The sequence below is a fragment of the Tasmannia lanceolata genome, unplaced genomic scaffold (genome assembly GCF_043159265.1).
Source record: "Tasmannia lanceolata isolate RefF3 unplaced genomic scaffold, GAP_Taslan_0.1 ptg000006l, whole genome shotgun sequence".
In the NCBI taxonomy this organism is placed as follows: domain Eukaryota; kingdom Viridiplantae; phylum Streptophyta; class Magnoliopsida; order Canellales; family Winteraceae; genus Tasmannia; species Tasmannia lanceolata.
In genome coordinates this window covers 27,516,159-27,543,317 of record NW_027518683.1, presented here as the reverse complement: position 1 = coordinate 27,543,317, position 27,159 = coordinate 27,516,159, and the positions used below count along the sequence as shown (strand labels likewise).

The window sequence follows — 27,159 nt, the reverse complement described above, 5'->3', positions numbered from 1 at the left end:
TGTGCGAACGGTGCGTTGCACCGTCCCGCGGTTCAACCCATGGGTAAGACCCATTGAGCACCATAATAAAGTATAGAAAAGAGTAAGGCTTTATAAGCCCAACTTTTTCTTTCTTACGAGTCGGTATGGGACTATCTTTTTCACACTACTTTTGCACTCTTCTCTTTCTCTTGCAAAAAGCAACTCTTTCCAAAGAAAAGTTTTTCCTTTTCCAAAACACACTTAGAAAATATTTTCCAAACACTACCTTTTGACCAAAAAATAAGATTTTGAAAATCAAAATGTAACAGTTACTAAATTAGATTAGCTTCTAATTAGGATTACTTGCAAAGCAAGACATGCCATTTTGCATAAGGTAGATCTTTAAAGACTCTTCTAGAAGCTCTCACACAATGGAAATAACATATATATGAAAGATCTCGTCAAAAAAGGACTGCTCAACGTTGGAGCTCATTTCTGACCTATTTGGAGGCAGAATCAAGAAAAGTCGTAAACTAGAAAGTTGTAGATCTATTCGAGACGTTCGAAACAAGAAAAATTGCAAATTTTTTGGACAAGAAGGTAAAACGTTATGGTCGTTTTACTAACCTAACCATATTAGCCCATTCTTTTATTTTTAGTAACCAAATATGATGTCATCATCCATCTCACCTCATCAAGGTTGGGTGCCCAAGCATGTGGGCCACCCATGTGGGGCGCCCACTTATGTGGCCGACCTACATGGGTGGGTCCACATGGACCCCCACCTTGTGAGCTTGAGCCCAATGGGCCTTATGACATGTATTTTGGGTTTTTTTTTCAATAAAAATTTAATAAAATCCTTTAAATTCAAAAATTTAATTGATGAACCTAACCCATATGACATTTATAGTGCACCCTAAACATATGGTTGAACCATTCCCTTTAGAAAAAATAATTTTTTGGCCCAAAATGCCCCTGTTTGATCATTACGCACCAAAAGGCGACTAAAATGACCTTAAATTGGATTGCCCCCAAAGGGGAAAGTTAAAAATAGAAAGTCCTCATGGACAAACCTAAAAAATAGAAAGTTTTTAAGTTTACTTCTTTTGGTGGGTGATATCAAACAAGATCACTTGGAATCTCCTGAAAATGCCCAAAATGCCCTCGACACACGAAATTTCCAAATCAAGTGAAACCCCTGAGAAATTCTAAATTTAGCAGGTTTTCCAAAATTCATGGAATCATTCAAGATTTCCCAGACACAACTTGGGGGTCAAATGTGACACATTAGAAATGACCAAGATACCCCTATAGTGTAAAAATAGGCAAAATGAGGAAAACCTTGAGAAACCCAAAAATAGCAGTTTTTCCTACTTGATTGGAAACTTGATTTTTAATCTTCCGGAGGCCAATGGAACTCCCTAGAGACTTTTAGGATTTGCAAATCAACTTCAAAACTCCTCAAAATGCAAGAATACCTAATCTAATGCGGAATACCGACTCAAACGCGATGAAACTTTCGAATCTCTTGCTTTTCAAAGCGTAGCAAAATGGGGGTGTCTACAGTCTGAGACGAAATCTGGTTCGAACCAGATATTTTTTACGCCCTCCCCTACAAATAGGGGGTAAAGGTTTTTTATCCCTCTTCTCTCTCTCCTCCCTGGTGTATACATCATTCTTTCAGTGTATTTCCCCCCTTTTTCAAGCCCCAAACCCCTGTAGAAAATCAGACAGAAATCCTAGTTAGCTTGCTTTGGAAGAGAAAAAGTAGAGAAACACTAGGTAGCTCCTTTCGGACGTCGGCACTCTGTTGAATTTTGAAGGTTCAGAGCGTCTTTTTTTGTTTACGCTGTTGTTATGTCGAATTTCACAGAACTACGAGCTACTCTTCCATAGTAGCGCCGTTGTTCAGCTGAAATCTCGGTAAACTCGGAGGCAAATCGACTATACAGTGTCGTTGCACTACTGATTTCTCCGCAGCCTCGAAGGCCCCTCTTCAACACAAGCGCGATTACGCTGCCCAACTCTCCAAGTGGTAAGAATAAACCCCAAAAAATGTAAATAAGTAATCCATTTACTTTTCAATTGTGTATTTACAAAACGGGTAGGGTGGGTTTCATCATCCGTGATGTCAAGCCTCTCCACTTGCCCCTTTACTACTTTCAGCTATTTACAGCTTTCATTTACAAAACGGATATGGTGGGTTTCATCATTCGTGATGTCAAGCCCCTTTATCTGTCCCCTTTGTCATCTAATTTAAGTTAATCTGTGTCGTGAGTAAGTTGCGAAATCAGGCTCTGCCGCAAGCAACTTACGATATCAATCAGATTAACTATATTTACTTTCTGTTGTGTAACGGATAAGGTGGGTTCCATCATCCATGATGTCAAGACCCTTTATCTGCCCCTTTGTCATCTAATTTAAGTTAATCTTTGTTGTGAGTAAGTTGCGAAATCAGGCTCTACCGCAAGCAACTTACAATATCAATCAGGTTGACCATATTTACTTTCTATTGTGTATTTATGAAACTTATAGGGTGGGTTTCATCATTCGTGGTGTCAAGCCCCTCTATATGCCTTTTACTAATTCCAGCACTTTACAGCTTTCTGCACAAGTAAGGTACGAGGTTCTGATGTCACAAGAGTCGTTCCAATACGGTGATACCTTGTGGCTTAAATCCCTCCGACTTGCTCTTTACTTTCTGCAATTTACAGCTTTCTGCACAGTAAAGTACGAGGTGGTGACATCATAGGATCTTGGGTGTAGAAATTCCCCCCTGAACTTACGATATAAACCCCTCTGCTTTGCTTTTACTTTCTGTACAGTTATTTTTCGTTTGATTTAAGTTAACCTGATCGTGAGTAGTTGCGAGTTCTTTGCGGAGCCGTAAACAACTTACAACACCGATCATGTTAATTATCGCTTATTTTCGTTTGCTTTTGTAAATTCACTCCATTTACATTCAGAATTAAGCATAATCTAATAAGGGAAATAAAATCAAATCCTTTTATTTTAAATCGTTTCAAAATGCCAATCTAAGTTAAGAGACTGGATTAAGCGGGGCAAGAGGGGTACTTAATACCTTCCCCAATTGTAACCACAATCCTTACCTGGATATCTGTAAGGACCATGCCTTAAGCAAACAGAGTAAAATATAAGGTTCTAGGCCCAGAGCAAAGGAACCTCTGATTACTATTCTTCCAACAAAATTCGAGTCATTATTCATTTCCTTGGAAGAATAGATACGGGTCCTAGGCTCTAACCTAGGTGGCGACTCTAAGTTTCTCTAACTTGCGAGGTTAAGACTACGGTCCCAAATCCGCAAGTAGTGTAGATCAAATAACACCCCCCCTCTTTTGAAAACCCGATTGTGGTGATCCCCTGTCATCCTGCGCAAACACGGAAAAAAATCGGCTCCTGTGGACTGGCAACTCTGCTGGGGAAACTTTTAAACATGATAATCCCTCTCAAGCAGAGCCTGTTATCAAATGAAAAGGTTGTAGCTCTATATAACTAAATTGGCATTTTTGTAAGAATTTGAAATCAACTAATTTGATTTTTCCTCCGTTCGTAGGGTTATCCTTAACCCGATGTAGCCTTCAGGAGTATTCGCAAACTGCGAACTTTTTCGCAAGTTGCGAACGCTCCAGTCGATCGAAAATGAAACAAGTGTTAGATTTACTTTCCAGCACATATACACTTGCTGTGCCTTTTCTACAGAGATTGCTAAGAGCCAATGCTAAAAATTGCCACAAAATTGTTTGAGCCAAAGCTCGCAATTAAATTATGCGAAAACTCTCCGGGAGGCACCTAGGCTACCCCCTTGTTTTTAATTTTCACGCACACACCATGAGAGTTCATCGCCCACTTGCATACCTATTTACCCAGTAGTAAGTAGCCCTTGGAACGGATTCGGTTGTATTTGGGATTTCATCACGTGAATCTACTGGTCATGTATCCATTTGCGGTGAAAGCACCAACTCTTTGCACATTGCCCTTGTGGTGACGTTAAAACAATGATGTACTAACTTTTCGTTGCGTTCGAGCACACTGAACAAGGAATTGCTTATGCACATTGGCAAGAGGGACCTTGAAGCCTTCATCCCCTGCATAGCCCAGAATACTAGACACGTAGATGTTACCATGTCCTGTCAAGGACATGTTGAGCTTAGAGTTAGGTAAGCCTATAAGTTACTCTCGAGAGACGTGAGCGTCATCTGAATAGGGATACACTAAACCCCCAGTGCGAGCATGTTGAGCTAGTCTAGAAAGGTGTCCCCGGGTTGCCTCAATTCATGCTAGGGATGTCATTACTCTAGCCCGATGCGCACTCTGTCGCCGTTCAAATTTACCCAAAACTAGAGGTTATGTCTAATTAGTCTTTTCCAAAGTCCTGTTTGCAAACCCAAAGTGTCGAATTCCTTGGATAAGCAACCATTGTACCCTGGAAGAATGTCCGTCTTACGGTTAATGATCTTGACCAAGAGACCTTTCATTCTGGTCCCATCTTTCAAAAATGTTGCAATCCCTCAAATCACCTCCTTATCCAGACCATCTTGGTCTCAGCCTCAACAGGCTCTACTTTTTATAGAGTTCAGACCCGTCCTGACCATCGTTATGGTCAAAACGGCGGAGCTCTGCTCAAATAAATGTCCAGACCATCTTGGTCTCAGCCATGTCAGGCTCTACTGCTTTTTTGTACTTCGGTCCATCTTGACTATCGCTATAGTCAAGAAGGTGAAGCCCTGTTCGAATAAAGTCTACCTGTTCTTTAGACTCGTTCAAAACCATCATAGTTTCCCCTTTCAAAAGTTTACCTCTCCACACAGAGATAAACCTTCCTTGACCCCACTTGTGGTCAATAGCGGCAAAGCTCTGCCTAAAACCTTGTCAAAGTTTACCTCTCTCCACACAGAGATAAACCTTCCGTGACCCCGCTTGTAGTCAATAGCGGCAATGCTCTGCCCAAAACTTTGTCAAAGTTTACCTCTCAACACAGAGATAAACCTTCCGTGATCCCTCTTGCATTCAATAGTGGCAAAGCTCTACCCAAAAATCTGTCAAAGGTTACCTCTCCACACATAGATAAACCTTGCTTGACCCCTTTTGCGGTCAATGGCAGCAAAGCTCTGCCCAAATCAACCCATCTTCTAATACGAAGATAATCTTGCTAATACCATTGTTATGGTCACTGTACCCAAGCTCCGCTTGAATTCCAATCCGTCTTTCCGAAGGTTAGACTCCTACCAACCTTAGTTAAGGTCTGTGGCGGCGAAGCTCTTCCCAATTCAACCCATCTTCTAGTATGAAGAAGCTCTCGTCCAAACCATGGTCACAGTACCCGAGCATCCCTCAAAATTCCAATCTGCCTTTCTAAAATGTTAGACCCATTTCCGAACCACTTTTGGTTCCGTGCCGGCGAAGCTCTGCCCAATTCAAGCCATCTTCTGGTAAGAAAATACCCTGTCATGACCATTGTTATGGTCACAGCTCCTGAGCTCTGCTCAAATTCAAGTAAGTCTTTTCGGAGGGTTAGACTCATCCCGACCAACTGTCATGGTCCATACAGCGGCAGAGCTCTGCCCAAATTATCTCTATCTTCCTTCAGAAAGATAGACCCCATTTTCATACTAGTGTCTTGTTCATAATTTGGGAGTCATATCCAGGTCATGTTGTCTTCACATTTGAAGACAAACCCATCTTGTCTACCTTTTTATGACCAACGTGTTAGAGCTCCGTTCAAATGAATATATCCTCTCACGAGAGGATATACCCAGCCAAACCTTTGTCAGCCAAAGTATCGGACCTTTGTCCAATTATTATCTCGAGATCAGGGTTATCTGAATCCTGATCAAATTCAATCTTTCAGGGGTGTCCTCCCATTTCTCAGATCTCAAGGGCAGACCTCGCTTTTAGCCTCTCCCATCTCCAGGTTCTGTCAAAATTCTGTGAAAATTTGATAGAATTTGTAAAAATTACAAAAAAAATAATAATAATAAAATAAAAAATACAAAAATCCAAAAACAAATGTTTTACCAGGTGTTTTGCCGTGTTTTTTATTTCTCTCTTCCGTATACGTAGATCATGGACCGCAAGAAAAAATTGGATGCTTGGATTCACAACTCCTATGTCGTCGAAAATTTCGATTTCAGCAGGTGATTCACCAAACCCCTTCGAGCAGTACTTTCCCATACTCCCTTTCATCCAAGTTGATTGGAGTTTTCTCCAAGCAGCCACCCAGTGTTGGGACAAGGACAACCATGTCTTTCATTTTGGATTGGAAGAAATCTGTCCCACCTATGAGGAATTTTGTACCTTACTAGGAGTGCCAGATGAAGGGTCAGCTGTCAGATCTGTCATCAGGACAAATTACGTACATCAAGTCAAAGGACTTTTCTGCATATGCGGTCAAGATCCTCTTTGTTTCATGACTTCGAAAGGTGTACTCGTTGATGAGCTGATCGAAGCCTTTCTCCTATTCAAAATATAGATGATCTCATCTATCAAGAGGCTCGACACAAGGCTCTTCTGTTTTGGGTTTATGCTAGATACCTCACAAGGCAAAATCCCGATGAAGCTTCATTTGGTATACTTAGTATAGTAGACCAAGTTCTAGACAAAGCTAGTCCAGTGTCTATCATCCTAGCTGAAACTCTAAATGGATTAGACAGGATTCAAGAAGATCCTGATCATCAGTTTACATGATTCCCCATCCTTCTCTACATTTGGCTTTGGTCAAAACTTTACATTACTACTCCCAGTCCCTTGATGGACGTTTCCATTTTCAGTTACCAAAACTGGCACCATTTTGGGCGCCTCGAGATAGTCACCGACTGGTATTCATGGATGTCCAGTTTAAAAGCTGATAACATTTATTGGAGAACTCATATGTACTGTCGTGCTGTCGTATCCACACCAGGATCTTCCTACATGCAACTCCTTAGTTTGAAAAACACTTCTTTCTACATCCCAAAGCGTATCATGCATCAATATGGAGCTAAGCAAGAGGTCATTGAACCAATCGTTCATTTCTTCCCTCCGCGAGAATTCTCTTATGATCTCGCTAAGACCATTACTCTTAAGTGGAAGAACAGGGAGACTGTGTCCACTTCTGAGCTGGCTACTCCACATGCGAATGAAATAGCAATCAATTACTATTCCTTGCTAGGAAGGGATGTCCTTCAGGGGGACCACTGCTCCCGGATGTTGATCAACTAGCACGGAAGATAGAGAACACTGTGTTTTCTTTTCTTTTACCGTCTTTGGCTTTATAAATAGCCTGTTACAGGCAAGGTAACAACATTCGTTTATCCAGGTGGGGAATCGCGAATCCCCGATTCGTGAATCGAATTAGGGGTTCGATTCGATTCCCCAAATTAAGGGAATCCCGAATCGGTCCCATCGAAAACACGATTCCCTAATTGGGAAATGCAATTTATTTCCCACCGGAATCGCGATTTATAAATTATAAATTCGCATTTCATAAAGTTATAATTCGCGATGTTTAAAAATAAGAATCGAGATTTCTTACAGCCTTAAATTCACGAATCCCATTCCGCATAATACGTTTTTATGTGAAATTACTATTTAAACAAGTTTACAAAGAAAAGGGGGTAAAAATGACTCGGGGGATTTTTGTAAATTTCATATAAAACCTAAAAAATCGTATAAAAACAAGATTTTAGCTGAAACCGAAAAATCCTAGCCTCTCTTTCACCGTTCTCTTGTGTCTGAAACCCTAGCCTCTCCGTCACTCCCTCTCCGTTCTCTGAAACCCATCCCGACGGCTGACAGAAGGAAGAAGAAGAAGAAGAAGAAGAAGAAGGTATTTTTCATTTTATTTTTTCAAAAATGAAGTAATGAAACCCCCTCCCCTGCACCCCCCCTTAACAGTTTCTATATGGTTTCTGTAAGAATGGTTCACCGCTTGAGGATGAAGTGATGAACCCCACCCCTGTTTAACGGTTTCTGGGTTAGGGTTTCTCACAGAAACCGAGAATGTTTCTGGGTTAAAGTTAATGGTCTTGCTGATTTAGCTTGAAATGGTTAATGGGGTTGGGTTTCTGTGATTCTACTTATTTCTTGGTTAATATGGTTTCAGTGATTCTGCTTTTTTCTGGATTAATGGAAAATTTTAATAGTGTAGTTTTTCTGTGAGAATGGTTCTGCTATTGCAAATTTACAAGCATCTAAGTGTTTGTTTTTACTGTGATTCTGCTTATTTCTGCTATTCCTTATTTTTCAGCATCTAAGTGTTTGTTTTTACTAATATTTTTAAAAGTCAGGTTTTATTTTTTATTTCTTTAATTTGTTAATTATTCTCTAATCGACTGAGATGTTCACGCAAAGTGGTTGGAGATCAAACAACTGAACCTCAAAGAGCACATATCTCCAGATGGATTATTTAGCAATAAACCTTTTTTATTGCAAAATAAAGTAATAAACATGCAAATCTTAGATTTTTCCAACTCATAATCCAGAAAATTAGAGAAATGAAGTATTTATTAAGGTTTTTAATAAAAAAATATTAAGGTTTTTAAATTTTATCATTGATTAATTTTTTATCGCTCTCCGGCGAATCCCCGGTGAATCTCTGGCGATTCCCTGGCAAAAATTCGAATCCCGCTCCCAACCCTCCCCGGAGCCTTCGAATCCCGAATCGAATCCCGTTTTCGATTCCCGCCCTGGCAACCTTGGTTACAGGCCCCTGTGTAAAAGAAAAAGGAAATGTGAATAAATAAAAGTATGTGCATGGGTATTGTACTTATCTTTTTTTATTTCTCCAAAAGTTTTTCCTTGTTATCTTCTGTACGGAACACACCCTGTCTGCTGATATAATGTCTGAATGGATACAAAGTTAGGACAAGTCAAGAAGCTATTCATGGTTCAATCATTTCACTTAGCATGGGCAAACCTTCTCCTTGTACGAGTCCGTCCCAATAGATTGGAACCTCCTCAAAGCAGCACCTTAATGCTAGGACCCCCGGTATTACGTCTTTTCGCATTGGTCTTCAGGAAGTGTGTCCCACTTTCAAAAAATGTTGTACCCTTTTTGCAGTACCTGTGAAACAAACCCATCATCCATCTCAAACTTGGATTTAGAATCAACAAATTCACATGTCTTCAACTGCTTTGAATGCCAGAAGAAGATCCGGAGGACCCTCAGACGGTCTTTACATAGATAGGCTCATTGATGCCTATATCCCAGAAGGAGACCTAAAAGACATAGTATTTTAGCAACGTCGTCAAGGAGCCTATATACTTTGTATGTACACAAAGTACCTTCTATGTCAGGAATCTATTGTAGCCTCTCTCGCCCTTCTCAATGTTGTGGACCAATTGTCATTAGATGCTAACCCAACACCCTCCATACTTGCCGAAACCTTCAAGGGGTTAGATAGCATCTCTTGGTACCCACATTCCCTCTTCAGAGGATGTCCAACCCTGCTTTACATGTGGCTATGTCTAAATTTTTGCATGGTTATCCCTCGTCCTTGGACAACCCCCTCATCTCGAACTTTGAGTCATGAAAACCGCAAGTTCGCTTTGATACTGAACCTAAGTAGTACAACTAGTTAGGAACTGGTGTAGCTACGACATCTCTTGGAGGATGCCTGGCTTTAGCAAGTTTACTATGAGTACGGCCAAAACTAGATATGTTTGTATCCTTTGTCTAGAGAATACATCCTTCTACATGTCTCAGAGGATGACCAGGTGCATCTAGACCACTATTCAGCACTCTCTCGCACATCCCTTTAGATGAAAAGCCTCTAGAAGCCAGCTGGTACCCTGCTACCGTCCGCTTAGTTCATAGCCATCAGCCTGTGGACTGCTCCTATACAGAAGATATCAAGTTTCTCTATCCGTTTTTGCAAAAGTTTTGTAAAAATGTTTGTAAAAATGTCGTTAGAAGTCAGGCTGGCACATGCCTCATTGTACAAATTATAAAAATTGATCAGACATTTAAATAGAATAAACTTTTGTTTGTAATTTTCTGGTTGTTTGAATAACTCTTTTTTCCTTGCATGGAAAAATTCTAAAAACTGGTATATATATTCCCATCTACAGGTAGGAAGTTCATACACTTGAAACCATCATACCCAAAAAGTCACCCGTACCCAAGCTCATCTGAAGAAAACCTTGGATCCACCTAGCTCTCCAAATCCCACTCCTTTTGTAGAAATTTCAGATTCTTTTAATCCTTCAACTCTTCTCACCATCATGGCAGAACATGCAGAGCTGTTTTAGGACATTCAGGATCTGCAACAGCTGATAACACCAATGTTAGATCTCTTTCTGCAAGAAAGAATTGGGATAAGGCAACAGAACCTCACTCCCCTCCCCCTGCGTGACATGACCATTCATTGCTTAGCAAGTCTAAAGTGCTTCATAGACACTGAGAGCAAAATAGAGGCCCACATGGTTCGTAGATGGATTGATGATGCTCAATTTTTTTCGGAGGCTATTATTCAGAAACTCCTTCCCCTCGAAGAAGTTAACACGGTAAAGGAAATCGCAAAAGCTTCTGAAACACTGGTTATCTGGCAACACAGCAAGGCACCCCGAGGGCTTACCTTCATAAAAAAACCTCCAAGGGAATTTTCTCCCTTGCCTGCCAATCCTTCTACTGTCATGAGGGTACTTCTTCGGAAAAAAAGTTGTTCTTGCTCAGACCTCGTCCGCCTCCTAACCCTTTGCCAAGAACTTGGAATAACAGAGAATACTATGAACACCATCAAGGCAGGGGACATCAAACCGATAAATGTCTCGCCTTGAAGCATGCTATCCAAGACCTTCTCGAGAAAAAAACACTTCGTCAACCCATCAGGGGCAAGTATAACCTACTAAAGGTCATGGCTGGAAGCAGGAAAGCATGGGGCATTTGCATTTTTCCCCACAAATTATGATTACTGATGCTGGCAACGCAGAACTCTCCAACTGGTCGGATACTTTTATCTCACTCCTTACTCCTCTGGATACAAACTTCTTGTCTTCTGAGTCAGACTCCTTTTTTTATTCTGACTCATCTTTTAAAAAAGCATCAAAATGTAAAAGAGCTCGACAAGGGACGTCAGTCAGTTGTTCTTCTGATGTATTTTGCAGATCAATAAAAGAACTTTCTCTATACTCACATTTTGTCTCTCGATTGTTCTGAAGTAAATGCTTTAAAATATAATGAACAACCCTCCTCAAACGAGGATGCAGATGAAACTCCTTTCAAGGTGAAGAAATTAATCAAACGAGAGGAAAATCATCGAGCAAAACCTTTAGAAGATGAGTTTGAAACTATTAACATTGGTACTGAATTCCTGCTTCAGGAGATTATGATTGGCAAAACCTTATTCCATGAAGAGCGTGTGGAATTAATCAAACTATTAAAAGAATTCAAAGAAGTCTTTGCTTGGTCATATGAAGATATGCAAGGATTAAGTAAGGAAATTATCCAGCACCATATCCCTCTCTTCCCAGAAGCCAAGACAAAGAAGCAAAAGCTCAGAAGAATGAGACCAGAATGGTTTGTCGAAGATAAAAAAATCAAGCAGCTAAAAGCAAGATTCCTAAAAAGTGTTCTGGTATCCTGAGTATTTAGCAAACATCGTTCCAGTACCCAAACATCGTTCCAGTACCCAAGAAAGATGAAAATGTTCGATGTTATGTCAATTTCAGGAATCTCAAAGCCTGTCCGAAGGACGGCTATCCAAACAGTGGAACAATGAATATCAAGAATCCTTCAAAGAAATCAAGGGTTGTTTATCATATCCCCTAATATTGTCACCAGCTGTCACCTGACAACCTTTGGTCAAAATTCGATGTCATGAACATTACTCTAAAAGTTTGTCAAAGACAAAGTTGTCGCAAGAACAGTTAACTGATGCACCTACTGAAGATGCAGAGCTAAGCTCTGAACTTCCAGAGAGGGGAATATGGTGTTTAGATAATACCGAACTCATGTCTTCCATCTTAGGGGAAAGTTTAGACTAAACTGGTTTGACCTCTACATCATTGATAAAATTCTGTTCGAAAAAGCCGTCAGACTTCTTGACCAAAATGGAGATAGAATTTCCAAACCAACTACCTTCGAATCAAATCAAAAGATATTCAAAGGCCTCCATGCGCCGACCAGAGCCAAAATGATTCACCTATAAAAAATCAAAGACCCATTTGAAGATGCCTTCAAGCCACGAACAACGCGGACCTGATCTCAACCTCTTTGGGGTACGTAGGCAGCCTGGCAAAACTCAGGTTCGGTCATCCTTTTTGGCACAGCCAACAGAAATTATTCCCCTTCGATCATTTTTCCCACAGAAAAGCCACGAACTACGCAGACTTGATCCCAACCTCTTTGGGGTACGGAGGCAACCTGGCAAAACTCAGGTTCGGTCACCCTTTTTGGCAAAGCCAACGGAAATCATCCCCACTTTCGATCATTTTCCCCACAGAAAACCCTCGAACTACGTAGGCCTGATCCCAATCCTTCTTTGGGGTACATAGGTAGCCTAATCATCTCAGGTTCGGTCACATTTGGAGAAGACAAATACCCAACTAGTTCCGCCGCAAAAAGCTCGAACTACGCGGACCTGATCCCAATCCATCTTTGGAGTACGTAGGCAACCTGATTATCTCGGGTTTGGTCACAGTTGCCAAAACCAACAAACCTTCTTCGGATCCCCACAAGTCTTCCTAATGTCCATAACAAGAAGATATGAAGATCCGCTAAGTCGAAAACCTGAAAGGACGACTTAGGCAAAAATTAGGATCATCTCACCTGTAGAAACAAAACCAAAAATATGTCTCTAGCAAAAATAAAGGTGCAAACGGTTTGTTAAGTTGAAAATACGCAAATGACAACTTAATTGATGGCATGGCATACCCTTCGAAATGACCAGATGAAGAAGTCTTTGCTTCAAAACAAGATGACTTAATACTTCAAACAATCTAAAGAGTCTCTGGACCATGATTAAAAACCAGAGGTAGAGAACACTGCCTATGCGTAAGAACATTTAAACTCATCTATTTATTGTTCGACTCACCTAAAATAAATCAAAAACATTTGTTTCAGTGAAATTGAGTCCCTCTTTTCCTCCCTACATGGGAATTCAGAAAAGAAAAGCTCATTTTCCTCAGCCAAGTCATTTGCCCAGCAAAGGTAATCATACTTAGAAGGAAAATACAGCGAATTCTTGTTTCAGAAAAATCAAGATCAAGCTCAGTACTCCAAGTACAGGTCTCAAAAAAGTCAAAATCCAATTTGGTACTCCATGTACAGAAAAATGTTCAGAAAGACATAACCTTGTGATCAAGAGTGCTCAGAAAGAACCCTCTTATCGTTACAATAAAATTGCTCTCTTGTTTCTTACCTTGTATTGACTTTGTCTTATTTATGGGAATAAGTACACTAGGGGCATTTTGTGTTATTAGTCATATCAAATCATTAAAAAAACCATGCCAGGGGCATTTTGCATTATTAGTCTATTTATACAATAAAAATGCTCAAAATCAAGTCAGTCGTCGCTAGAATAGATATCTATTTATACAAAAATACTTTTTCAATACAAACAACACAAACAACTGCAGATAAAAACAAACAAACAAAAAATGATCCATATATCAATTGTATGTCAGATCAATCCAGAAGATAAAATACATCTCATCCCCAACTGGGGGAGTAAAAAACCATTGTTCATCAGTAGAGTCTGTCAAACCCTACTCCTGAGGATCCTGGACTACATCTGAGACGGACGACGGGGTCTACTCTTAGCTTGGAAACCAAAGACTTACTTAACTCTCGAGATCCCTCAGCTGGCCTCTCTCCATGGTGGTGCTCTAGCAAGCTCACTATCAAATCAAGGAGTCCCGGAACTCCCACCATTTTCTGCTCATTTTGTCGATGTTTCATTTGTGGATTTTCGGAATATTCCACCGATAGATCAATCAACTCTTTGGGCACTCCCTAAGTCTTCCAAGCACATTGATTCAGTGTCCTCCTAGCAGAGTTGAGTTGTTTTTGCTCCCGAATGACCGGGGATTCATATATCTTTTCCCACAGGGTCTGTATAAAGCATGCTCAAGGCAACCAAGCCTCCTAAAAATCTTTTCCATCAGGATTTCGAGACCCGTGGAGACAATCCAATATATCTTGCATCATCCGTGGCAGAGTCCACTCACTCCAAAGGAGTCTCACACCATCTAGGGCACGAAATCGTCCATATTTCTCCCCAGCTGAGTGTCAACATTCACTTCTTATTGGAATATCCCAAGCCAATGGTCTGCCATCTGAAACCTCTCCAACAGAGCTAAGTTTACCCTCCAATGTCACTCAAAGACTCTCATGAGAGTCCTCGTCATCGTGAGACTAACCCAAAAGTTTGGTAAACCCTGGTTTATCTCTCACAAGGTCAAATACCAAAGCCCTTCTCCTCAGTAGAGTCAAGATAAACGAACTTTTGTCAGGTGCTCCCTGAATGAGAACCCTTGCTCGGGCGATCCGTCTGTCAACAGATTAATGAAATCATGGTCACACGATATATATATATATATATATATATATATATATATATATATATGGGGAAAGTGATGGTGAGCGGTCACTCATATAGCTTATATGCGCAGTCGCGTAATAACCGTGGATTTGAAACGATCCTGGCCATTCCCTCACCTTTTCAGAAACAAAAAAAAAACCCATTCGACTTTCTCTCTCCCTCTCTCTTTCTCACCCAAAACCAGATGCCATCTCCGACGGAGAAATCTGCCGTCTCTCCGCACAGTGCCATCTCCGTAGCCATCCACGGCGGTGCCGTCTCTATTCGACGTTCTCCCTCTCTTTCTCGACAGATGCCATCCCCGCAATGTGCCATCTCCATAGTCGCGCCCAAAATCCGCCCTCCCCTTCCTTCTCGACGGTGAAATCTGCCATCTCCGCACGGTGTTTTCTCCTCCAACGAACCAGGCGTCGTTCTCCTCCCCAGGTACGTTATATATTTCATTTTTTATCTTTTTTTCCCTCTTCTAGGGGTTTCAGTTAGGTTTTTTTTTGTTTCTAGGTTTTTAACTGTTAGGGTTTTTATTTTTTTAATAATTTTTCCTTTAAAAAATACTGGCCATACGAGCAGCTTCAATGGCGATGAGGAATTTGTGGGATTTAGTGATTTTTTTGTGGGATTTAGGGTTTGTGGGATTTAGTGATTTTTTTTCTTCTGTGTCTGTTTCTCTCTACAGCTTCAATGTCGATGAGAAATTTGTACAACGAGATCAATTGATGTTTGTAGGGAAAAAAAATTTTCTCTGCAGCTTCAATCGACAGATGCAATTAAAAAAAAATTCTCCCTAGGCTTTCTACGGAAAATCGTGAATCATTGATGTTTGTAGGGTATTTTTTTTTCTCCATTGAAAATCATAATTTTGTTTTATGGATGGTTTTCTCTCTTTTAATGCTTTTATCTCTTTTCCCCTTTCATTTTGTAATAAAAAATCATGAATTCTTTATGGGTTTAAGATGCTGGGGTTTAAGATGCTGGAGACTAGTTTATGGGGAAATTAGGGCTTTAGATACTGTGCTAACAAATTTATGAAATTTTTGTTTGAAGAAAAAAACTGTTTATTTAGATTGGAATTGAGCCTTTTCTTGCATTGTATTGGATCTGGAGTTCTAGATTTGTTGAGGAGTAATTGGTTTAGAAATTATGGCTTTAGGTATCAAGATTATATAAAAAAATTCTTGAATTTTTATTGAAAGTTGAAAGAGCAAACTTGTTTTTTGAATCAGCCTTTTAAATGTTAAAAAAAAAATCTATTAGAATTTCAGAATTTAGATACACGGACTACTCGTTGCTCAGGAACCTTTCTTCCTCACCCAAAATCCAAATGCAAGGGAATGTATTTGATGTTATTTGTAGTTCATGTTATATTTCCATTGGTTTTATGCAGATTCAGAGAGACTCAATTAATGGCATCCTCTCGCAATAGTAGTTCTAGCAGACGTGGTATCAGAATTGCTACAAGAAATTGTAAATGTGAGAAGAAAGCTTCTATCCAAATAACGCAGACGGATGAGAATGGCAATAGAGGCCGCCTGTTTTACGCTTGTGCCTTCTTATGTGTAAGTAAGCAGTGAATAATTCTAATTTTTACTAGTATGTGAAGTTTCAAATTCCTAACTCTTATACAACACGCAGGAAGGAAGTACAAAGAAGTGCAATTATTTCCGTTGGTGCAAAGAAGATATGGATGACAATGAAGTTGGTTCGAATAAGGATGATATAGCCGAATTGAAGAATGACATCGGCACATTCGTAAATTTATTATACGAATTGAAGATGCAATCAGGCAAACGCTTCGACGGATTGAAGGTGCATGCAAATGAATTGAAGGTGCATGGAGGCAAACGCTTCCATGTTTTTGAGAACCAACTTCAATGGAGGCAAACGCTTCCTCCATGTCGCTTGAAGGCAAGGGCTACTGGACCGGAGTCAATTTGCCGCACTTGCATTTCTGGGTTGTTCTCGGAACCTGGTCATTTGCTGGTCATTATCTATCATGTTTCTTATGGATCTTTCTTTCATTTTTCATTTTTGTTTTTATTGCAGATGGAGTACACAAGGACAATTATTACAACAATCCTATGTGCCATGGTAAATTTTCTACTCCTAACCCCAGCTTGCTAACCAATTTTTTGTTATCTATTGAACTTAACAAGGTGGGTTGTCATCTTTTTTATTTTATGATTTCATCTTTTGTTGTTGGGTGTACTTCTATAATATCTTTTTTTAACAGGATCTTCCCCAGAAGCCCCTATTTTGGTCTAAATTTGGGGCAGATTGGTATCTGCGAACGAAAGGTGTGCTTCTTTTACTATTATTAATCCAGTCCCTATTGGTTGTAAAATTATCATTAATTTTAGCTACAACGTGGTGATTTATCACATCAACAATATTTAATTTATCATAGAACAAAAAAAAATATGACAGCGAGGAAAAGAAATAGAGAGCCAGGGAGAGAATGGACAGGGACAAATATCAGCCATGGTTGACTGATTTTGTCCTCCACAAATGGAGGGGTTAGGATGATCCTTTGGAAATGATTTTTGGGGCAGAACCTATTTATGTTGTGTTCCATCACATGGACGGTTTGGATCAACCTATGACGTGGTCCATACAGTTCTTTGTCGGCCCGTGCATCGCACGGGGTTTTTTACTAGTATTTCTACTATAATAAGCTGGATGGAAAAGAAGAGAATTTTTTGATTTTTTTGAAAATTCTATGAGAATTACACATCACTTTTTTGACTTTTTTTAACAAATGCACCCATTCAACTCACATATTTTCAATCCTACCCCCTCCTTTATGCTTTTTAATAAATGAACCCATTAAAGCCACATAATTTCGATCTTACCCTCCTCCTTTATGGTTTTTTAATAAAAAATCTATAGGGTGATCGTAACCGTCCGATTTAAGAGGAATTATGGAAACCTCTATAGATTGGACGGCTAGGATCAGCCTATGGAAATGATTTTTGGGGCAGAACCTATTTATGTTGTGTTCCATCACATGGACGGTTTGGATCAACCTATGACGCGTGGTCTGTACAGTTCTTTGTCGGCCCATGCATCGCACGTGGTTTTTTACTAGTGTGTATATATATATATATATATAGAGAGAGAGAGAGAGAGAGATAGAGAGAGAGAGAGAGAGAGAGAGAGAGAGAGAAATGATTGTGCGGTCGACCGCACGAAGCTTAGGTGCGGTCGAGGGCCCCAAACTCATGCGGGCCCACTTTGTTAGGATGACCCAAAGCATTCATTTGAAAGGCCCTTACATAGATGGGGTATGTACAAAAAATCAGCTCCTTAGGATCATCCTAACCCATCCATTTGTGGAGGTCAAAATGGACAGACACCGTTTGCCACAAATCTGCCAATTTTTGCCCTCCATTTTTGGAGGGGTTAGGATGATCCAAATGGACCTGATTTTTTGTACACACCCCATCTATGATGGGGCCTTGCAAATGAATGGTATTGATCAACACAAAAAACGTGGGGCCTATATGTTTGGGCCCTCGACCGCACCTAAGCTTAGGTGCGGTCAACCGCACAATCTTATTCCTCATATATATATATATATATATATATATATATATATATATATATATATATATATTATGTTGATATAAGCTGCACTTGGAATGAACACTAAAACCATGTGCGACTAGGTTTTGCATTGTTGAACCAACATAAAATATAGGTGAAACAATTTAAATGTTATTTTGTCCTTATAAAAGTTGAATATTTGGGGCACCCCAAATGTTCCATATGATACCTTTGATCAAGCAGGAGGACAGGTGGAGGAAGTATTATGAAATCATATCTTTCCTTTTGAATATTTTACATTAATTAGATCACCTAATTAGTTGACCGAGACAATTGTTTACAAATATCCTATTTTCAAGATTGTGTTAACATTTATTAGCGTAGAGTTTTTTCAAAAGATTTAAATGGTTAATTGATTATGCTCGGTTTGCTTATGCTAAGATTTTATTTTTTTATTTTTTGAAAGTGATCGCGAATTTTATTAATGAAGAAAAGACTGAGATGGTCTAGGTACAAGCAAAGCAGGATATAGAAAAGAAAAATACAATAGCATCAAAAGAGAAACAAGGGGGAAGAGAATCAAATAGGGCCAAATCTTCCTTTGACACCCGGCCAAATCGTCAGCCACCTCGTTTGCCGAACGTTGAACTAGCTTGAAGTATCGATCAAACCTCCAAGGGTTCTTGACGGATCCTTTTAGCCACTTGATGACATTAAGGGAATCCCCCTCAATCACGACTTTATCAAACCCATATGAAGCCAAGAGTTTGACGGCTTGGTGAACCGCGCGGACCTCAGCTTCTTATGCATCTGCCACCCTAATAGGGCCAGCGAAGGCCCAAACAACCTCCCCCTGGTCATTTCTAAGCACCGCCCTAATTCTGTCCGGGCCCATCTGCAAAACTCACCAAAGTGTGGACAATCAAAGCCCCCCCACCAAAGTCAGTGTTTTTGGGTGGACGGCTTGTCTTGGGGGGATCTAGACAGTGGACTTCTTGAGGAAATGGAAGATGATAATTGGTAGGTTATTGTGCCGGAATCTAAAGGTTTTAGACTGAGTATGACTAAGACAGAATATATGAAATGCAACTTTAGTAATATAATGAGGCTGGACTAGAATGTAGTAAATATGACTGGACAGGAGGTACCTAAGAGGGATATCTTTCGCTATCTTGGTTCAATTCTACATAAAGAATGAGAGATTGAAGAGGATGTTAACCATAGAATAAGAGCAGGTTGGTTGAAGTGAAAGCTTGCCTCAGGAGTTCTGTGCTACTATAAGACCCCTACCAAGTTTAAGGAAAAGTTTTATAGGACAGATGTGAGTCCAGCCATGCTGTATGGCTCAGAATGTTGGGCCACTAAGAAGCAGCATGTACATAAGATGAGTGTAGCGGAGATGCGAATGCTTAGATGGATGTGCGGCCATACAAGGCTACATAGAATTAAAAATGAATACATTCTTAAAAAGGTGGGGGTGACTCCAATTGAGGAGAAGATGAGAGAGCACCGCTTATGATGGTTTGGACATATCCAACGTAGGCAGACTGAAAACAACTTGGGTAGAAACAGTGAGGAAAGACTTGATAACTAGGAACATAACAGAGAACATGACCTTGGATAGGAGAGAATGGAAGAAAAAGATCCACGTAGAAGAACCCAACTAGAACTAGGATTAGAGCCGGGTATATTCCTTTTACCTTCTTCATGAATTTGTTCTAAAAGATTCATTTAGCCGACTCCAACTAGTTTGGGACAAAGGCTTTATTGAGTTGAGTTGAGTTGGGGTTGAGATTACCTCCCACACAGTTCTACATATCCCCTCAATTTAATTGGTCGTATATGGATTTGTGTTCGTCTTATTGATATAATTTTCCACATAGAACGATATTATATGGGGTTGGAAGTCGGAATTTCAAGGTATTGTTGAAGGGATCTTACGGTGCTCTTTTGCCGTTCCACATGTGAAAGAAACTCATTGTTTTTCTTATTTCTATGATTGTGAATTCTTAATGACTTGACTAAGTCAACTCATCCAATTCTTGTATGAAGTTTGTAACACGACGTATACCATACAACACTATATGGCCAGTAAGTCAACTCAAGTTAATAAAAAAAAATCTGGGGCTAGTTGTCTTTCTTCGATAAGTACAAGGATGCAATGCTTCGACATGGGGAATTGATAGTCCCCCTTCGCCCACTCCCGCCTTTAACGTTTACCGTGAAATTGGTTCATTAGTACTTGAGGATAAATTCACCCCCTATAACCGTTTTACTTACCTTTAAAAGTTAACAGATAAAGTTAAAAAGGGGGATTTTGTTCATAGGGGCCTAGGGGGTTGGTTATCATTTCCCTTCTTATATTTATGATTAAAGGTAGAGTGAGATGAATTGAAATTGAGAGAGAGAAGCTCCGTATTTATCGATTCAAGAACTTCAACTGAAATTGAGAGAGAGAAGTTCTGTATTTATCGATTCAAGAACTTCAACTGAAACTGAGTTACCAGGTATGAGCCTCCATGTGTTTTGTTTGTTCATCCTCTCTACAAATTTAATCTATTTCATGAACATATTACAATCGGCATCTGCCAACTCCATACTTGGAAACGAGACAGATCGGATAGCTTTGCTTACGTTCAAGGATGGGATATACAGTGATCCTCTTGGAGCCTTGAGCTCATGGAACCATACTCTTCATTTATGCCGGTGGGAAGGAGTCACATGTAGTCGCCGGCATCAAAGGGTCACTATATTAGACCTACGTGGGATCAAATTGGCTGGTTTCATATCTCCCGCCATATCCAACCTCACCTTCCTTAAGGAATTACACCTCCAAGAAAACAGCTTCAATGGCCAAATACCCCCAGAAATTGGCCGTCTATTCAGACTACGATATATTAATATGAGCAACAATTTCTTGGAAGGGGAAATTGTAGCCAATCTAACCCGTACCCACCTCAGATTCATCGATTTAGAGTACAACAAACTGACGGGGGAAATTCTTGTTGAGCTTAGCACTCTGTCAAAGCTCCTCCAGCTGAATCTCGGTGCTAATGATCTGACTGGAAGCATTCCACCTTCACTGGGAAACCTTTCATCTCTAGCCCAGATTTCTCTACTTCAAAATCATTTGAAAGGAAGAATCCCGGATGAAATAGCCCAAATTGAGAGCCTAAAATCCTTAATTGTTTCTTTAAATGAACTATCCGGCACCGTCTCTTCCTCTCTTTATAATCTCTCGTCTATAGAGATAATTGCCATGACGTCAAACCAACTCAATGGGACCATTCCACCCGACATAGGGCTCTCTCTTCCTAATCTCAAAGCTCTACTTTTAGGAGGCAACCAATTCACTGGACGCTTTCCAATGTCAATTTCTAACGCTTCAAGGCTTGAAGCGCTTGAATTAGCACAGAACTACTTTCATGGACCGGTGCCTAAAAAACTTGGAAGCCTAAAGAATCTGTTCATGCTGTCGTTGTGGGGAAATCATCTGGGAACGGGCAATTCTGATGACTTGAGTTTTATCTCTTCCTTGACCAACTGTAGTAATCTGAAAAGGTTGGCGCTAGGCCAAAATCATTTTGGAGGCACCTTTCCTAGTTCGGTAGTCAATCTCTCGACTGACATGCTTAGGCTGTCATTAAACCAAAACCAAATTTTTGGCAGCATCCCCAGTCAGATTGATAATCTCTTCAACTTACAGCTTTTTACTACCTATGAAAACTTCCTCACTGGTATTATTCCCACTTCAATTGGGAAGCTTTGGACCCTTCAACTATTGGACTTGTCAGTAAATAGTTTCTCGGGGAAAATCCCATCCTCCATAGGCAACCTTACTGGATTAAACTACCTCCTTCTACAAGAAAACCACCTGCAAGGAAGCATACCTTCAACTCTTGGAAACTGTCAAAGTCTGATAATGCTATCATTTGCTCAGAATAACCTTCATGGTACCATCCCAAAACAATTTATCAGCATTTCCTCTTTGTCTATAGAACTTAATTTGTCTCAAAACTTTTTGACTGGCTCCATCCCATCGGAAGTGGGTAGCTTGAATAATCTAGGGGTATTGGATCTTTCTTGGAACAAACTGTCAGGTGAGATCCCAAGTACTCTTGGAAATTGTAAGAGCTTGGTAGAACTTCATATGGAGGGTAACTCCTTTCAAGGAACCATTCCTCCTTTTTTAAATACTTTATTAGCTATTCAGACTCTTGATCTATCCTCCAACAATTTTTCTCGGAAGATTCCCAAGTATCTTGAGGGGCTTCAACTTTTGAAATATATAAACTTGTCTTTTAATAATCTCGAGGGTGAAGTACCTAAACAAGGGATCTTTAGAAATGCAAGTGCTATTTCGGTCATTGGAAACCACAATCTTTGTGGTGGCATCCCAGAATTAAAGTTGCCAGCATGCCCCATCATGGCTAATCAGAAACAAGGCAAATCTTCTCTTCCCAGACTAGTCATCCCAATCATAAGTTCGTTTTTGTGTCTGATTTCCTTACTATTTGTCATTGCTGCTCTCTACTGGACAAGAAAGTCAAGGAAGAAACCGTCTTCAACTTCTGCAAAGGAGGGTCAACATTTACAAGTTTCTTACTCAGATCTCTTTAAAGCAACAGATGGATTCTCTTCAGCCAATTTGATAGGCGTGGGAAGTTATGGATCAGTGTATAAGGGAATTCTTGGGCAAGATGAAAATGTTGTTGCTGTAAAGGTACTCAACCTTCAATTACATGGAGCTTCAAAGAGTTTCATGGATGAATGCGAAGCACTGAGAAACATTCGCCATCGAAATCTTATTAAGATCTTAACTTCTTGCTCAAGTATTGATTTTGGAGGTAATGATTTCAAAGCTTTCGTGGTTGAGTTCATGCCAAATGGGAGTCTAGAAAAGTGGCTGCACCCAGAAGTAGTGGGGCAACATCAATTGAGAACTCTAAACTTTTCTAAGAGGCTAAACGCGGCAATTGACATAGCTTTGCACTGGAATATCTACACCATCATTGCCATATACCAATCACTCACTGTGATATAAAGCCAAGTAACATTCTTCTTGACGAAGACATGAATGCTCACTTAGGCGATTTTGGGTTAGCCAGGTCCCTTCCAAGAATTATTGGCAACTCCTTTGAAGATCAAAGTAGCACAATTGGGTTAAAGGGGACTATTGGGTACATTGCTCCAGGTAACAATTTCATTACCTTTCTTTATTTTTTTTAATTGTTTGGTGAGTTTTATGGATTATTTGCAATTTAAAATAAGTAATGTAACACAAGAAAACCTAAGGGCCTCTTTAGATACCATTAAAAACTATTTGAATAAAATTTTGTACGAAATGATTGTAGGGAGTATTATATCTCCCTTAGTCATTGGTTTTAAAAGTGAACTAATGTGTCATTTAAAAGAAGATTAATTTTAAGCAATCTTATTTGCAAATAAGGGGCAATTTTTGTGGTATCCAACTAGACGAGAGGAGTGTGGTTCTTTGGCTTAAAGTCATGGGTATGCTCCCCCGTGATGGAAGTTCGAATCCCCCCATAGTAACCAGATGCGCCTAGTTTACGAGTGATTGCGCGCATCCATAGGGATTAGTCCCCCCTAAAATGGGGTTGGGATACCCTATGTCATCCAAAAAAAAATTGGTGGTTTCCAGAGAGTCCCTTAATCAGCAACTCAACCAAAATTTGCACTTGATAAGTAGTTGTCCATTTTTCATCAAAGTGAATATAATCCCAAAATGTAGACATGGATATCAAGATCAGTATGTCACATGAAAAAAGCCTCAAAACTATTTATATACCATTGGGATTTGAGAAAAATCCAACCGGATAATTACTCAAAAATCAAGAAAATTTCAAGTATGATTAAAAGAAAGGGGAAGCTCTAAAAATAAAAAAAAATTATAAAATAACCAAAACATCCATTAAATAAAGTTCTTTATAAAAAAAAGGAAGAAGAAGAAGAAAGGGTCCCATTTAAAAGGATCCATTCACCACAAAGGGACAAATTTAAAAGGGAGTTGGCAATGTTACCAATGAACAGTAACGTTGCCATATATTTTTTCACTAATCCATCTTTATTTTTTCCTACATCATGAGGCCGTTCCGATAGATGGATTTTATTATCAAGGATTGTAAAATCTATGACTTTTTAAGCTAAAACTTGGATTTCATAAGCCAAAACCTGGATTTTACAATCCTAAAAATGTACAATCCACGTTTTAACTTATAAAATCCAGATTTTAACTTGTAAAACATAGGACTTAACAATACAGGATTATAAACTCCTTGTATCCAAATGGACCGTTTGGGACTTTGACATTGCTTAAGTAAAAATGTAAATTGAGCAGAATAAACTTTAAATTATTTTTAAACAATTGGTTGCTGATTTTTGTAGTTATTCATAAATTAGAGGTTTTTGTTGATAATTTTTAGGCTTATTATAATTTCCCTAAGAATATAAGGCTTTTGGGTTGTGGGCCACCAATGTAAGAAGTATGAGAGGCGTTTCCCATTGCTTTTACTTCCATGATGATTGACTACACATATCTCTCTCTCTCTCTCTCTCTCTCTCTCTCTCTCTCTCTCTCAACCACTTCCTCAATACAGGCTAGGATCAGATATATTACAAAATGTTCATAGAAGAAATTCTTAACAATAAGAAGTTAAATGTTTGAAATTTCTATAAGGAAAACACTTCTAAAAAAGAATTCCGTTCTGAAAATAAAGACGCTAGTGAAAATGACCGACGATTTGGTCATTTTCACAGTATTTTTGGCATTTGTGGGGATTCAAGAGCTCTTCTTTGTTTTCTTGAGCACTTGTCACGATAAATGATCTCAAGCTTTTTTACAAAGCAGATTCCTGTTAAGCTAGCAGTTCCTTATCTATAATAATGCTATGATTAAAATATTTTTCTTGAATTGTTTTTTGACATATATTAGATTGTACTCCAACAACATGAAACCTTCGCCATCTACACAAGATTGGAAATAAATATTACCTTTTCTTTCATTGAGCTAAGTCATTACTACCCTTTAGTCCATGGTTTGTGATTGCTAATGCCATGTATTTCTTCCAACGAAACTCGTTCCTCGCTACTAAGGATTCTAATGTGAAGAGGCCATTCTATTGTCTCTCATTACATAAGAATTCTCTCTATGTTCTCATATTCAACTCTCCTATTTTCTTGTAGTTTCTAGTTGGAATCTTCCTTCCTTTGTCCTAAAAAGAATATGATATGTGTAAAATTGCAGAATATGGAACTGGTGGCCATGTCTCTATGGCCGGAGATGTGTATAGTTATGGGATTCTTCTATTGGAGATGTTCACTGGAAAGAGCCCCACGAGTGACATTTTTACGGATGGCCTAAGCCTTCGAAAATTTGCTGAGTTGGCTTTTCCCGAACAAGTGATGGAAATTATAGATCCATTACTTCTTTTAGAAGATCAAGAAGTCAGAGCTAGCGACAATATTGGGAATGGCAGAGATAAGAAACATCGATTGTTGGAGTGCTTGGTGTCGCTAGTGAGAATTGGAATTCTGTGTTCTGCAGAATCGCCAAGAGAACGAATGGAGATGGGAGATGCTGCAAAGGAAATGAATGTGATCAAAGACCGATATCTTGGTGTTGGGATCCACAAAGATAGACAAAATAAGGCCTTACTACCGGTTGAAGGTTCATCTTACCTTGGTAACTGCTAAGAAACTTGATGGAAATGATTTTCCTAATATCTATATCTTTGTTTCGTAATAATATGCCATGCTCATTCTTGGGAAAATTATGTTTGTGACACCTGCATAAATTCAATCTTTTGGGATTGGGACAGCCTAGCAAAGGATAGATGCGACCGTCTATGTATTCCTTATATAAGTAATAATTGTTTCTTTTTTCTATTATTTTTCCTATATTATTATAGGTTAGAGGCAAGGTTTCATGTCCTCCTCTTGTATCTCTTATTCTTACAAATAAAATCTAAGTTGGGGCCCTGGGTTCCTAGATAAATTTCAGATTAAAAAAGGCTCATACTTGGTATCCGCTCCTCTAACCGTGAGCCACCTATGTTCATGAGCCCATTGTTATATCTTTGAGCTTCCTCTTTGTGTTAGGCCTCCTGATATCTCTCATTTGACCTTCAAGATAGCTATCACTCATCCACCTCAATAGACGCCTGAATGGCGAATAAAGAAAATGTTTAGATGAGAAGGAATAAATAAGAGATTGGATTTGAGATTCCAGACGAAGAAAAAGACTATTTTTACAAAAATTGTTTCATATTCATATCAAAATCAGTACAATTATCTTTTTTTTATATCATTTAGGGGACTTTCTCTTATTAAATATATTACATTAACCCACAGAATTTGCACTGGAATACCCTGAACATTTATTTTAAATTTAACATGGTCATTAGTGACTTTAATCATGATTAGAAATTTTAATTATTAATGGTTAATGAAAAGCATGAGAAGGGCATTTATACTTCTTCATGTGGGCCCCACCAACAATTTAAAAGCTCAAGTGACTCCCTCTCACGTGTGATGCATATAATATTGTATGCAAATGATTACAGAGAGTATTATATCTCCCTTAGTTATGGTTTCCAAAGTGAACTTAATGTCTCATTTACAAATAAGATTAACTTTAACCAATCTTTAATCTTATTTGCGTACGAGGGGCAATTTTGGTGGTATCCAAAGAGGTTTTTAATCAGAAACTCTCAGCCAAAATAGTAAGTTGATAACGAGCTATCCATTTTTTGTCGAAGTGAATATAATACAAAAATGAGTTACTTTTGTGGTACCTATTCCTCAAATCAATGGTTGGGATTGAGGAAAATCCTACCAGATAATTACTTTAAAAAATCAAGTTTTATTAAAAGAATTGGGAAAGTTTAAACATAAGAATATAGGGCTTTTGGGTTCTAGGCCATCAATATAAGAAATATGAGAGGTGTTATCCACTTTCTCATTGTTTACTTATATGAAGATTGGCTGCATCTCTCTCTCTCTCTCCATTAGTAACATTTTTCAATGCAGACCAGGATCAAATGTGTTACAAAATGTGCACACGAAGAAACTTGGCAATAATAAGTTAATTGTTTGA

The 27,159-nt window shown here is 39.2% G+C and overlaps 1 protein-coding gene and 1 long non-coding RNA gene across 2 annotated transcripts in view; one reads left to right on the top strand and one right to left on the bottom strand.

The window, feature by feature from the left end:
* The window catches only part of LOC143880192 (uncharacterized), a 50,427-nt gene that overhangs the window by 12,828 nt on the left and 10,440 nt on the right, over window positions 1–27,159 (bottom strand). The window lies entirely within an intron of this gene.
* Window positions 20,381–26,033, top strand: LOC143880191 (uncharacterized). The gene is made up of 2 exons (XM_077383000.1): window positions 20,381–23,238; window positions 25,309–26,033. The coding sequence occupies exon 1, from the start codon at window positions 20,554–20,556 to the stop codon at window positions 23,086–23,088; it is 2,535 nt and encodes an 844-aa protein (XP_077239115.1). The 5' UTR covers window positions 20,381–20,553; the 3' UTR covers window positions 23,089–23,238; window positions 25,309–26,033.

What these genes read in the sequence shown, in the direction of transcription:
- LOC143880191 (XM_077383000.1), top strand. Translation starts at nt 20,554, where the DNA reads ATGAGCCTCCATGTGTTTTGTTTGTTCATCCTCTCTACAAATTTAATC.